The following is a 13,832-nucleotide window of genomic DNA, read 5'->3' as shown; positions in this document are numbered from 1 at the left end:
CTTGCCCCCTGCCCCTGCCCCACCGGGGCCTCAGAGACAGTCACTGTTGTGAAGTGCCCTTGGAACACAGGTATCCAGGACCTGTTTTAGAAACCTTTCCAGGACCTTCCTTCCCAGCCCAAGGCCCCAGCCTCTGAGGGACAGTAAACACCATGGGGCTCAGTCCCCAGTGTCTCATTCTGCAGTCCCTGCAGACTCTCCCTCAGGTACATCAGCTTCCCACTGCAGATCCTGAAGGAACTGAGCAACTCTGCCGGGCAGGAAACTAGCACAGAGGTGAGTGCCCGTGCTGGGTCCACCCCTGCTGAATGGGGCACACCTAGGAGCGGGTGGGAGACGCCCCAGCCAGCGGCCCCAGACCTGCTGCAGGTTAACAAGGACTCGGGAAGCACGGGGCACACTGGTCTGCAAAGCCCGCTGCAGAGGAGGACCCAGGCACACCACTTACTACCAGTGCGACCTGACCAGGTGACTTCTCTGAGCTGTAGTTTTGTCATGTACATAGTTCCCGGGGTCAACGTGAGCAGTGACGCCATAAGAATATGGCACAGAGCTCCTGGGGGCTTTGCTGGCTTCAGAAGGTACCGTGTGTCTATGGGTTTTAGGCCAGGAGGGCAGCAGATGCCCCATGGTGCTTCCGATGATCTCACATCCAACAGGGTTAACACTGGTTATCTGAGCCTGGCAGAGTCTTTAACTGGTAAAGAACTGTGGACACAGGACATCCTGAAAGCCACGGTCCCCAAAAAGCCTCCTGGAGGATTGGAGGTCATTTGGTGCCACCTGCTGGCCAGAGAGGTTCCTGCATGCTACTGGCTTTTCAATGTCTCCATTTGGAGGAAGCTGATGAAAGTTAGAAGGAACTAATAAAAGTGTCCCCGCCCTGCATGTGGCAATGCCTTCAGGACATCTTGTACCAGCAAGGCCCTGCTTTCCTCCAGCCTCTTCTCATACGGGTGGATGAGCAGGAGTCGTCATTCACGAAGACACTCATTCCTCCCTGTCTCCCCACAGCCACGGGGCACAGGGCTCCTAGCGCTGAGGGGAAAGGTCACGTAAAGATCTGCACGTAGGTGGGATCTGGCAAGCGCACACCAGGAGAATTGACAGATTCCCTTAGACAGGCTGTGGCTTGATTCCTGGGGGCCTCGGCACTCAGTGTTGGGAGGAGAGTTGGGACATCAAGGAGGGTGAGCATGAGCGTCCAGCCGGAGAAGCCTCGCAGTGGAGGGAGGGAGCGCTCCATCCAGCTACTGCCAAGTCAGGTGGGACGAGACCCGAGCTTTGAGCACCAGTGATCAGGGATGAATGCTCCGTGTCTTCGGCAGGAAGGGCTTCCCTGGCGGCAGACCGAGTACCTACTCAGAGGGGTTCAAGAGAGAAGGAGCCGGGCGTGGTGTGCATGGCCGTAATCCCAGCAGCTTGGGAGGCTGAGGCAGGAGGATCGCGCATTCCAAGCCAGCCTCAGCAACTTAGCAAGGCCCTATCTCAAAATAAAAAGGGCTGGGGATGTGGTTCAGTGGTTAAGTGTCCCTGGGTTCAATTCACGATTAAGAGAGAGAGAGAGAGAGAGAGAGAGAGAGAGAGAGAGAGAGAGAGAGAGAGAGAGAGAGAGAGAGACAGAGAGAGAGAGAGAGAGAGAGAGAGAGAGAGAGAGAGAGAGAGAGAGAGAGAGACAGAGAGAGAGAGAGAGAGAGAGAGAGAGAAACAAGAGAAGGAAGAGAAGGGTTATATGTAGATATGTAGAGATTCCAGGGGATTCTTCTGAAGAATTCTGCTGTCAAGGGACCAGCCAAAGAAATGGGGACAACTGGAAGAAAATGTGAGGTCAGAAAAAGGCATTAAAAGGGAAAATAAGCTGGGGACAGCGACACACAACTGCAATCCCAGTTACTCAGGAGGCTGAGGCAGGAGGATCACAACTTTGAGGACAGTCTCCGCAACTTAGTGAGACCCTGTCTCAACATAAAAAATAAAAAGGGCTAGGGGTGCAGCTCAGTGGTGGAGGACCTGCCTAACACGCCTGAGACCCTGGGTTCAATCGCTGGTCACACACACACACACACACACACACACACACACACACACACAGGAAACGTGTCACCTCAGAATGTGTTTGTGCCCTACCTGTGAAAAGCAGCTTGGAGAGAGGACAACCTGGTGCAGGGAAGGAGGGTCATGGTCCCCAGGCCCTTGGGGAGGGGCGGTCAGGGTGCAGGACTAGGGCGGCATATATACAAACAAGGTCCTCTACAAACAAGGGTTCTTGTTTGTGTGCACTGAACACAGCAGCCCTCGTTAGATGATAATCAACAGCAAGAAGGACTCACAAAGGGACTGGGCCAGACCCAGGTCCCCAGGGCACGCGAGGCCGAGTGGCATGTCAGGATGCAGGCTCCAGGGGGCAGGCGTCTGGGTCCCTCTGGCTCCCTTGTGTCCTGGGTGCCTGTGGTCACGGGTGCTGGGTAAACACTGCAGGACCAGGACGTGTCTGACACGGACAGCGCTGGCTCAGGACAGTGTGGCATGCCACCACCACCCTCTGCTCAGCTCAGTTCCCTGTTCTGGCGTTTCTTTTCAACTTTATTGAGGTAACTGACAAATAGAAGTTACACGTATGTAAGGCCCACGACTTGGCGTCTTGACAGGCACCGCAGAGACTCCGCACTCTAGCTCACGGACACACCTACCATCTCACAGATAGTCTTTTTTCCACTTGGTCCTGAGGATTAGACCAGGAGCACTTAACCGCTGAGCTACACCCCTGGCCATTTTGATTTCGAGACAGGGAGCTAAGTTGCTGGAGGTTGGCCTCCAACTTGTGATCCGCCTATCTCAGCCTCCTGAGCCACTGGGATTACAGCTGTGTACCACAGTGCCTGGCCTGAGTCTTGTGAGTTGTGGGGGTTGTGGGGATTGCAGGTGTGAGCTGCTGCATCTGGCCTACCCTTCCTTTTTTTGTGTGTGCTGAGAGCACTTAAGATCTACCCTCTTAGCAAACTTACACTGTGCAGTACTATAAACTATCATCACTATGCTGCACACGAGACCCCCAGAATGAATCTGCTGCGTGTAACTGGACTTCTGTATGCTCTGGGCAACGTCTCCATTTCTCCCTGGCCTGGCAATCACCCTTCTCTGCTTCCATGAGTTTGACTATTTTATTTTTCCCATGCTGTAGAGTTTGACTGCTTTAGACTCCATGTGTAAATGAGCTTGAGCAGTATTTGTCTTTCTGTGTTTGGCTTATTTCACTCAATATAATGTCTTCTCTGGGTTCGAGCCGTTGCAAGGGGCTGGGTTTCCCTCCTCCTGCAGGTTAAGTCATATTTCACCGTCTATCCACGCCCACAGTGTGTTTTTACGACTCATTCATCCACTGGCCAACATTTAGGCTGTTGCACATCTTGGCTGTGATGGATCAGGCTGCAATTAATATGGGAGGCAAATATCTCTTTTAAGATTTTGGTTTCAATCTGGGTGCAGTGATGTACCCCGTGATCCCAGGGACTCTAGAGGCTGAGGCAGAAGGATCTAAGGTTTGAGGACAGCCTCAGCAACTTAGTGAAGGACTGTCTCAAAGTTTTAAAAATTAAAAAGGGCTGGGGATGTAGCTCAGTCACACAGTACTCTGGGTTCAATCCTTAATACCAAAAAAAAAAAAAAAGTCTTGATTTCAGTCAGGCATGGTAGCACCCGTAATCCTGGACTCAGGAGGCTAAAACAGGAGGATCACAAGTTCTAGGCCTGCCTCAGCAACTTACTTAGACCCTGTCTCCAGATAAAAATAAAAAGGGTTGGGGATGTAGTTCAGTGGTAAAGCGCTCTTGGATTCAATCCCCCCTTACCAAACAAACAAACCCCAACTGACCTTAACACTTTTGGATAAATACCCAGAAGTGAGGTTGCTGGATAATATGGTGGTTTTGTTTTTCACTTCTTGAGGAGCCTCGAGGCTGCTTTCCACAGTGGCTGTGCCATCGTGCATTCCCACCGATAGCCCCTGTGATTTCTGACTCCTGGGAGACAGCACCCCCACAGTGTGGGCTGATATGTCACTTGCTCTGGTTCTGATCTGCATTTTCCTGATGCTTTGCAAGGTTGAGAACCTTCCCACGTACCTGTGGGACATTAATTTGTCCTGTCTTGAGGACTGTCCATTGGGTCCTTCACCCCACTTTTAGATGGGGTCACTGGTTTTCTAGCTCTCCAGTCGTGTGAGCTCCACATTCTGGCTGTGAGCCCCCGAACAGGTGCCCGGTCTGCAGGTGTCTCCTCCCATTCTGCAGGACGTCCCTCCGTCCACCGTCCTTTGCTGCCCATCTCGTGTCCTTTTAAACTGGCTGAGCAGCAGCCTCGGTGAAATCCTCCCACTGCGCGCAGCCCAGCTGCCAGGAGAGAGCCAGGCTTTAGCGCATGTGCATGGCGGGGTGGGGCGTGGCCTTATCCAAGTCCTGCACAACTCTGGACGGCAGTCCTGTGACCCTGGGGGAGGGGTTCCAGACCCCAATGGAGGCCGAAATCCAAGGACGCTCAAGTTTCTTTTCTAAAATGCGGTCGTGTCATGTTTGCACACAACCTACGCACACTCTCCTGCACACTTTAAATCACCTCCAGGTCACCAGTAACCCCTCGTGCAAGGTAAAACTGTGGAACTAGTTGCCAATCTGCATCGTTTAAAGGGTCCATAAATGTTCAGTACGGATACAATTCTTTTTTTTTTCCTGGAAAAATATATATTTGGTACTGAGCTCCATCTCCGGTCCTTTTTTAAACTTTTGATTTTGAAGCAGGGTCTCACCAAGTTCCCCAGGCTGGCCTGGAACCCACGATCCTCGGGTTCAGCCTCTTGAGCTGCTGGGATCACAGCACCTGCCAACGTGCCGGGCCCAGTAAGTGTTTATTTACAGAAAGGAGGTGGACTGGATTAGGCTAGTGGACTGTTGTCTGCCGATCCCACTAAACTGAATTGTCTGGCCTGATTCTAGAAACTTAAATAAAGCCAACCCAGACTGGCAAAACGGGACTGGTGGTGGTGTTCTTTTAATGCCGCACCACTGGCCTCCCAGACTGCATCTCGCTTCCACTCTGAGACAGCCTCCTTCCAGAAGCATCCTTCCTGTGGGCTAACTTTTCCAGTTTCAAGGGTCAGGCTGAGAACCTCCTTTTTGTCCGTCTGTTTGGCCTCTTGGTTCTTAGCACCCTCTCCATGCTGAGGACTCCACAGTCCACATCTGCAGCTCAGACATCCCGAGTCCAGTGGGGGTTCCCGTGTCCCTGCCTCTCTTCAGGCCCCTTGGGTGTCTGCTGAGGTTTGGGGCTGGACTGTGGATCTCCTCCGGCCTCCTCTTGCTGCTCTGTGCGGGACGTTCCAGCTGCCCCTGGTGCAGTGTCTGGGTGCTCCTCTGAGGCCCTCAGATTCCACTGGCTCTGCCTTGAGCGCACAGCCTGAGGCCACCACATCAGGGCTGCTCTGCCTGGTGTCAGTCACGGTGATGTCTTACCTGGAGGGTCCAGTCCTTCCGTTTCTGTCCTTTCCTCCTTTGACACTAAAGTCAGCAGCACAGCCGCAGACTGACCCCTAAGTCCATGCTTCTAGTGTCTCTCCTCTGCCCGAGGCCTCCCTGGCTGTCACCTCTCTCAGGGGAAAAGCCAGGGGCTTCCTGCTGCTCTGTGAACTCTCTAAAGCCCTGGCCTACCTCAGGACCCTTGCTTTTTCTGAATGTTCTTCTGGATCCACCTACCTTGTGCCCTGTAATCCTTTAAGTTTTGTTAGGGATCACTTTCTCAGTAAGCTCTCCCCTAACAACACTTTGAAAAAGTTTCAGGGTTCCCCTGGGATCTAGCCCTCCCCTCAACCTGCTTAATCATCCAGCAGTATTACTTATTTTGAACATTGGTGGTGTTCTTCCCCTAAAAGCTCAAGCTCCTATTGTCTCTTTGCTTACTGAGAACAATGCACAAAATAACTGCTCAATAAACACCTATCGACGAATGACTCACAGATGGTGCTCTAGGCCTGTGCACGAAGGTGCCTGTCCATGCACCTGATGCTCAGCCTGATCCAAATGCAGGATCATTTTAGCCACACTCACTGGCCAGTGACATCAGTACACAGCTCCTGTTAAGTGAACGAAGGCCAACCTGAGGTTGGTCAGCACGCATCCCTGAGACAGCAACTCGGATTCCTTAGTTCACGCCCACGGCTGCTGCTCAGGTTGGGTGGTGTTTTCTGGGATGCGTGGATGTCCTCTGTGCCCACACGTTTCCTGGATCTGTGTGTTAACTCACAACTTCCAAACCTCGACAGTCTGGTGGCTGCCAGACTGCTGGCTCTGCCCGTGCCTCTCCCGTCCCTTGGGAGGCATATGCTAGGGGTGCAATATTTAGTCTTCCCAGCTGGCGCTCCTGGGCAAAGCCTCGAGGGTGGCATCCATCTTCAGAGCTTCCTTGGCAAGATGCCTCCCTCCTCCGCCCTCCTCCTTTGCCCAGATGGAGGAGACTCCCGGCTGGGTTCTGCCTTCCACGGGCTGCTTGTCCCAGGCCGTGTGGCAGAGCAGTGCTGAGACTTGGTTTCCACTGTGGCTGGCCAGGGGGTCATCAGGTCCTCTCGGCTCATGCCATGAGTGCCCCTCCCCCCCAGGGCTTTTCTCTGGAATAACATGGACTAAAATGCACGGACTAGGAATCAGCCAGGTATCGGGGTGGACCTGACCCTGGCAGGGGGTGGGGGGCCTCCCACATGGCCAAGGGCTGCGTGGTTCAGCGTCTCCAGCTGAGGAGACACACTCTTTTTTCTTTCTTACGCCGCTCACTCTTCTTCTCCACCCCTGGCAGGTGGGAGCCGGAAAGCCTGATTCTTTGCTATTTTGGGACTTCAACAGGCTACCCATGCCGGGTCTGGTTTCTTCATCTGTATCATGGACAGCTATATAATGGGCCACATCCTTATAATTTGGGGTTCCTCATCCGTATAATGGACTACCTGAACTGGGCTCAGTTTTCCCATCTATACAATGGCTGTTGGTATAAAGCTCATCTGTCTCGTGGGCTTTCAAAAGGACCCAAGAGTTCCAAGGGGCTCTCTGAATTTTAGGGACCCATTGTAACACACGACATCATCCCAAACCTGGAAGTGACTCTTAAGCAGGGATTTCCAATTAGCTAGAGGCACCTTGCTCACTGGCCATCTCATTAGCATCACTGTTATAACCAGGTGACCAAATAACCCCTTGAGGGGTCCTATGTCTGGGGCCGGGCTTGGCAGGGCAGGCGTGCTGCTCAGGGGCCCTGTGAGCAGTGGCATGGCTGGAATTTCTTGTGCTTGGGTCCAGCTGCCCCGGACACTGGAGAGAACCAGTGGAATTCTGTTCCAGCTGCACAATGTTTTGTGACTTGGGTGCAAACAGCTGTGGGGCGAGTACCCAGCTAGGAGAAGGGTGGGCCTGGGACCTTCCCCACTGCCACCCGGCCTGGGTCCTGCTGGTGCCCCCTGCACCCCTCTACTCTACCAGAGCACCCCTACCTTGTAGCCCTGGATGTCTCCATTCTGGCTGTCCAGCGGGGGTGGCTCCCAGGTCACATCCAGTTGTGTGGCTGTGGTGCCATGGACGGCCACATTTCGGGGCGCTGCCGTGGGTACTGGGGGGCACAGAGGGTGGTGCACCAATGAGTGGACTCAGGGGAGGCTGGTGGCAGGGCGATGGGGCCAGGTGGGCGGGTGCACTCACCAGCCTCCCCCACGAAGACCTCCTGCGGGGGACTCAGGGGCCCCTCGCCCACGGCATTGTACACGCTCATCCGGATCTCGTACCGCCTGTGCTTGTTCAGGTCTGCGGGCAAGAGTTGGGAGGGGACACAGGTCACCAGCCCAGCCCCAAGGGACCCACTGGAGGCTGCAGGGGAGGGAGGCAGGAGGCCCTGCGAGCTGAGCCCTGCGAGCTGAGCCCCTGTGTGAAGGTTCAGGAGAAAACAGGTAAGAGGCAGCTGGGGCCCTCCGACTCCTGCCCTGCCAGCCAGACCTGACACGCGGCTGCTGGCCTCCTGGCCTAGGGTGACCCATGACACGTTATCCGACTGGGCGCTCCGATTGAAAGGCCACTGCTGACATCCATGATGGGACAACTGTGTAAACCCAGCCTGTCCTGGGCTCCCTGGGCCAGAGGGACAGGCCTTCCCACGTCCTCTTTCCCACCACCTGCCCCAACTGTGGCCCAGGTCCCATCCACCAGCTCTTTCCAGGAAGCGCTGGGGATGCTCCCAGGGCCCCTGAATGCCAAGCGTGTGCTCTGCCACGGCGCCAGCCCCCCTCGGCCGAGAGGGAGGCTTATCAGGTGTGACTTCGGGTCTAGGAAACCCCCGTTTTGCCAAGTTCGGGTGCTGAAGAGAGAACACGCCATCATCCCCACGGGGGGGGGCTGCGGGGTCCCCGCCCCTGCACCCCTCCCTCCAGCCCCTGCCCTCCTCCTCCTCCCCAGGTGGAAGCTCCACGCTTGGAGCGCAAGTCTCCTGGCTGGCTGCTGACTGCAGCCCGTGGGCCCAGCTGAGCAGGGGAGGACCGCTGAGGGGTTTGGCCTGGACAGGGGTGGCTTCTCCTGAGCACAGGGCCTGTGAGGAGGCCGCTGCTGAGGCTTCAGAACCGGCAAGCGCAGGGCTGCCCCGGCCGGGCCCTGCTGGGAAGACGCGGCCGAGCGCTCTGCAGGCTGAAGTGAGCCTTGCCATGGACGCCGGCCCACCGGGCCCGCAGTACCCAGGGCTCCTACACCAACCTGCCACTGTGACCCACCTGTGGAGGCTGCGGACTCCTGACCCACAGCCGCCAGGGGGGTGGGCTCAGAGGAGACCCTCCCTGGCAACTGCCTCCTGTTTCCTGCCTCTGAGCCGCGTGTGCAGGGTGGTCCTGTTCTTCAAGCACCCTGGGGGGCGTACCCCAGCCCGGGCAGGTGTCCTCAGGACCCACTCCCCATCCCTGGGGAGGCCGGGGCCGCCCAGGGCCGCCATGCAAGACTTACTGTCCAGCTCGCACTGCGTGAGGCTGGGCCGGCTCAGGTTCCGCACGGAGTACAAGGCTACGGGGTGGGGGAGCAGAGGGGGCCAGAGGAGACAGCAGACAGAGGCGGTTAGTGCACACGTCCCCCCCAGGAACCCCGAGGCGGGAGAGGCGCGCGCTCTGCCGTCCTGGGCTGAGGCGGGGTCTGGGTGGGAACGCCGCGGGGGACAGCTCTCAGGGCAGCGTGGCCCCATCCAGGGGTGCCCTGGCCCGAGGTCATGAGGAGGCCCCTGGAGCCTGGCACCCCTGGGACAGCTCGGGGGACACTCTGGTCCCAACTCACTCTCCCGATTCTAGGTAGAGCCCCTGGAAAATCACCATGAAATACTGGAGTCGTTAATTTCCTCAGATGAACCAGAAACAATTTTACTACCAGGAAATACGAGTGCATCACACGCAGGCCGAGTGAGACCACAGCAGACCAGGCGGGCGGAGAAGCCGAGCCGCTGGGTGGGGAGCTCTGCTCTCCCCTTCAGATCCCTGTGCCACCGGCTCCATCAGGTGCCCCTGGCTAACAGCGGCTGAAAGCCGCTGGAGACGTGCTTGGACAGGTGGGGGAGGGAGCGGGAGGCGTGGGGAGGGTCCCAGATGCCCCCCAGGCCCCTGCCGGCTTCCCTCTTGGTGAGTGTCCAGCAGCCCTGGTACCCAGGTCCTCTGCGCCCCGCCTGCTGCCCTCCCTCCTGCTCCAGAATCCCGTGGGGCCCCGTGGAGTGGACACCAAGGTGCGTCCTCTCCCAGATGGCCTGTTCCACCCCTGGCCTCCTGCCTTTGCTACTCCACTACATCAGACTCCACTGGCCTCCTGGGCTCTGACCCCTCAGTCCTCCCTGGCCAAGTCATCACCCTCATGCCACCAAAGTGGCCCTCCCACTGTGCGTCCCTGCACTGGGCTTTCCTGGGGGCCTCTTGCTCTTTCCTGCTCCTGTGGGGGCAGGTTGGAGTCCAGGTCCCCAGGGAGGGCAGTGACTTCCCGGGAACAAGAGAGGCCTTGGCGGCCACTCTGGGGGATCAACCTGGTTTCTGAGGCTGCCAGTCCCTCAGAAGCAGAGAGCCCCTCTCCTGTCCGGTTAGCCTCCCTCACCTGGAATGCCAGGTGTCCTTCCCCGAGCCTGCTCAGGCTCCCCTGGAGAGACCTCCCTCTCAACTGCCCTGCCCAGGGCCTGAGCCCCTCTTTCAGAGTTTCTCCAAGAGGCAGGGACCTTGTCTCCATCACTGGTATGCCCGGGGTCTGGGGCGCATCCAAGGTGCTCAGCAAACACCCAGCAGGTGCAGGCGAGGGGGCCGGGACGAGGCACACAGGGCGGGAGGCAGGTGGCGGGTTAGGGCTTCAGGAAGCTGAGGGCTTGGGAGCAGGCAGGAGAGTGCGCCACCCCACCCGTCCCCTGGCATGTCACTCACAGGTGAGCTCCGCCCACTTGGCCCCGGGGTTGTTGATGCCTCGAAGAGTGAAGCCTCTCAGGCCTTCATACAGCAGCTCCCGGTACCGGATGCGGAAGCCCAGGAGGATGCCGTTGACCTTGTCCTCAGCCGGCGGCTGTGGGATAAGACATGGGTGGGCCCCGACCACGCTCGCCCCCTGCCACCCTCTCCCCCAGCGTGCCTCCTGTCGCCCGGAGGGAGGACTGGGTCTCCACCAGGAAGAAACCAGATTCGCAGGAGCCCCTTCCATTCACAAAGCATTTCCAGTGAGGTGCAGCACTCCCGTCCTCCAACCGGGAAGGAAACCGGGGCTCAGGGAAGTCAAGACACTTGCTCGTCATCACACAGCACTGGAAGTACAATTCTGGACACACCAGCTGTCCCTTGGCCAGCAAGTGCCTCAGCTTGTCCCCGGTCTCCCCAGGCCTGCCGAGCCCTCCCTACCACCTGGCGGGCATGTGCTGCCAGCGGGGCCGCCCTGGCTCCGTGGGCTGCCTTTCCTCCTTCCGGCCCCCATTGTTTTCCCCTTCGCTTTCCGCTCCCGTCCACGGCTGAGTTGAACAGGCTTCTGGAGAAGGTGGGAACTACTTTTTTATGAGACCACTTTTTAAAAACCTGCTGAAATGGTTCAGCCTTTTATTAGCCCCTTAATTGCTTCCCTGGCTGCTGCTGGCGCTTCACTGCCCCCTTCGCCAGCTCGGCCCCAATCTGCTCGGGTCCCTCCTGGCCCCCTGCTCCTGGCCGTACCAGGTCATTTCCACTAAAGGGGGGTGTCCCCTCTTTAATGAGCCTGAGCCTCAGCCCCACACAGGCAAAACCTGGCGTCTGCTCCTCTGACCCTGAGAAGCAGGGACATGAGCTTGCCCCCTTGGGGTCTCCTGGGTGACCTGCTGAGCCTAAGGCTGACTTCCGAGGGCACAGAGGCCCTGAAGGGCAGGACACATGGGCAGACTGGTCTGTGAGGTTTACCTATGGTCATCCCTGGGCCCTGGCAGGACAGCAGTGCCCACCAAAGAGCGGGCAGCTGGAGGATGGAGGAGGGGTGCTTTCTCCACGACGACAGTGGCTTCCTGCTCACAGCCACGGGCACAAGGAATCCCTCCACTGAGGGCTGGCTCTGGGGACTTGCGAGATCCTGGGAGTCCCAAGGGCTTTGTTGCCCAAGGATGTAAAAGACATGGGTTTATAAACTGACTGCCACTCACAGACTCTGTGACCTGGGGCCACATGCGTCCCCTCCTGCATCCCCGTCCTCATCTGCAGTAGAGGACGCTGGCACCTGCCTGGCGTGTCTCTGGAGAGTGGAGCAGGTGTGCATGCAGGCATGTGCGGAATGTTCCCTGACTTTCCGTGTGCTCTGGGCAGAGAACCTGGGGTCCCAGGCAGCCCTGGCTTTCTGGTCCCAGAGCAAAGCTTGGCCGAGTCCCTGGGGGGGCAGCCTGCCGGCCGGCCATACCTGCCATCGGATCAGCACGGAGGTGGTGGTGTGCGGTGTCACCGAGAGGATGGTGGGCGCTTCATCCGGGGCTGTGGGGAGACAGACAGTGGGCTCTGGGGCTGGAGCCGCAGTCCTATGGCGCCCATGGGGTCCAGACTCTGCTGATCCTGGACCGATGGGCAGGTCCCTCTTAAGTCACCCGTATGCTCACCAACCCAACTTCTGCAGAACAAAGGGCTGCAGTGTAGAGGGAGAGATGGACCCCAGTCCAAAGCAGTGGGTCCCGAGCCTCCCACTCTGCCCCAGAGAGAGCCACGGGCCTCTCGGGCTGCCCCTTGGTAGTCTGTGGGGCATCTGAAGGATGCAGTTTGAATGTCAGGCTGGGTCTGGGACCTGAGCCCCTGGCCAAGGCCCCTCTGGCCCCAACTGCCGTGGGATTCTGCCCTGGAGGTGGAAGGGCCCAGCAGCCAGTGGCCTTTCACCTTCAGAGGGCCGCCCCACTAGAAGAGAACCCTCAGTTCCAGGAAGCAGCCAGGGGCCAACAGCAAGAGACCCAAGTGGGGCAGGCAGCACTGACCGGCCTGCAGGGTGGTCAGCGATTCTGACTCCTCGCTGAATTCGCTGTCCCCAATGTCATTGGTGGCCTTCACTCGGAACTTGTAGGACGTGAAGGGCTTGAGCCTGCGGGAGGGATTTGGGTTCAGTGACGGAGGATCTTCCGAGGCTCCTGCCTCTGCCACGGGGTCTCACTGATCTATCCCTGCTCAGGGAAGCGGGCAGACCCCCAGGCAGATGCCAACACTGAGGCTCAGAAAGGAACTCTGTTACAGAGGGGTCGGGTTGGGGCCGAGGCCCCAGACCAGGCCTGCTTGGGGGCCCTTTAGCTGCAACAATGAGCCACAGGTCCCCAGGCCCCAGGCCCCTGCTGGGAAGGCCAGGCAGTCACAGAGGCACCCACCCCTCCCTCCCCGTCTTAAAGCTCTCGGGGCCTGCAGGCTGCCCTTCCTTCCTGAGGTCAGTGAGCTGAGGACCGTGTCTGGAAGCCTCGCTTCCTCTCCCAGCAAGGGTCTGTCTTCCTGACTGACGGGGGTGGCGGGGGGAGGACAGGCCTGCTCACACTCCTGCTCAGCCACCTGGAGGGGGAGACGGGCGGCCACCGGAATTTCCCGGTGGCCAGGGCCCGGGGGAGGCTGGCGCTGGGAGGGTCAGCGATGAGGGCAGCAGACGCCGTCGTTGAGGGGGTCTCCAGGCCTGACGGGCGGCTCCAGGAGAGCCAGGGCCCCGGCGGAGTGTGGAGGAGCAGGGTCTGCGGCCGTACCTGCGGTGACCGCCTCACCTGTCCACCGTGAAGCTGGAGGCGTTGTGGCTCACGGAGGCGGAGTGCAGCGCCCACCTGCCGCTGGGCAGCTCGCGGGTCTGGATGGTGTAGTAGCGCACCGGGGACAGCCCGTCACTGCCCGGCTCCCAGGACAGCAGCACGCTGCGCGCCTTCACGTCCTCCTGCTGCACGGTGGGCTTGCTGGGGGGCTGCGGGCGGTCTGGGGGAGGCAAGGGGTGGGGCAGGTGAGGCAGTGCCCCCCACTTCCATGCACTCGGGTGCCCTGCGTGGTCCCTGCCCAGCAGCCAGCACCTCCACCTCCCGGTCAGACACTGGCCAAAGCTGCTCGAGTGCCAGGAGTTCATCTCTCGGGCCGACCACTGTCCTTCCTTTCTTGGGCCCAGGAGCACTTTACACTGAGCCGCACCCCTGCCCTGTTTATTTTTTTATTTAGAGACGGTCTCGCTAAATTTCGAGCCTCGCTACATTGCCCGGGCTGGGCATGAACTTGGGATCCTCCTGCCTCGGCCTCCTGAGCTACTGAGACTGCAGGTATGGGACACCCCACCTGGCTGGAGCTCACTCCAGGTCAGGACCTGGCCCCATGA

At 58.5% G+C, this 13,832-nt stretch overlaps 1 protein-coding gene across 1 annotated transcript in view; it reads right to left on the bottom strand.

Annotated features, from left to right (window-relative positions):
- The window catches only part of SDK2 (sidekick cell adhesion molecule 2), a 262,214-nt gene that overhangs the window by 29,100 nt on the left and 219,282 nt on the right, over nucleotides 1-13,832 (bottom strand). The window contains exons 30-36 of the mRNA XM_079133200.1: nucleotides 13,243-13,444; nucleotides 12,484-12,587; nucleotides 11,925-11,995; nucleotides 10,448-10,583; nucleotides 9,012-9,068; nucleotides 7,731-7,832; nucleotides 7,526-7,641 (exon numbers count right to left, since the gene is read on the bottom strand). Coding sequence (XP_078989326.1) covers nucleotides 7,526-7,641; nucleotides 7,731-7,832; nucleotides 9,012-9,068; nucleotides 10,448-10,583; nucleotides 11,925-11,995; nucleotides 12,484-12,587; nucleotides 13,243-13,444 — 788 coding nt within the window. The remainder of the gene's footprint in view (nucleotides 1-7,525; nucleotides 7,642-7,730; nucleotides 7,833-9,011; nucleotides 9,069-10,447; nucleotides 10,584-11,924; nucleotides 11,996-12,483; nucleotides 12,588-13,242; nucleotides 13,445-13,832) is intronic.

This window comes from Sciurus vulgaris, assembly GCF_902686455.1.
Source record: "Sciurus vulgaris genome assembly, chromosome: 3".
Taxonomy (NCBI): Eukaryota; Metazoa; Chordata; class Mammalia; order Rodentia; family Sciuridae; genus Sciurus; species Sciurus vulgaris.
This window is presented reverse-complemented; position numbering and strand designations above follow the sequence as displayed.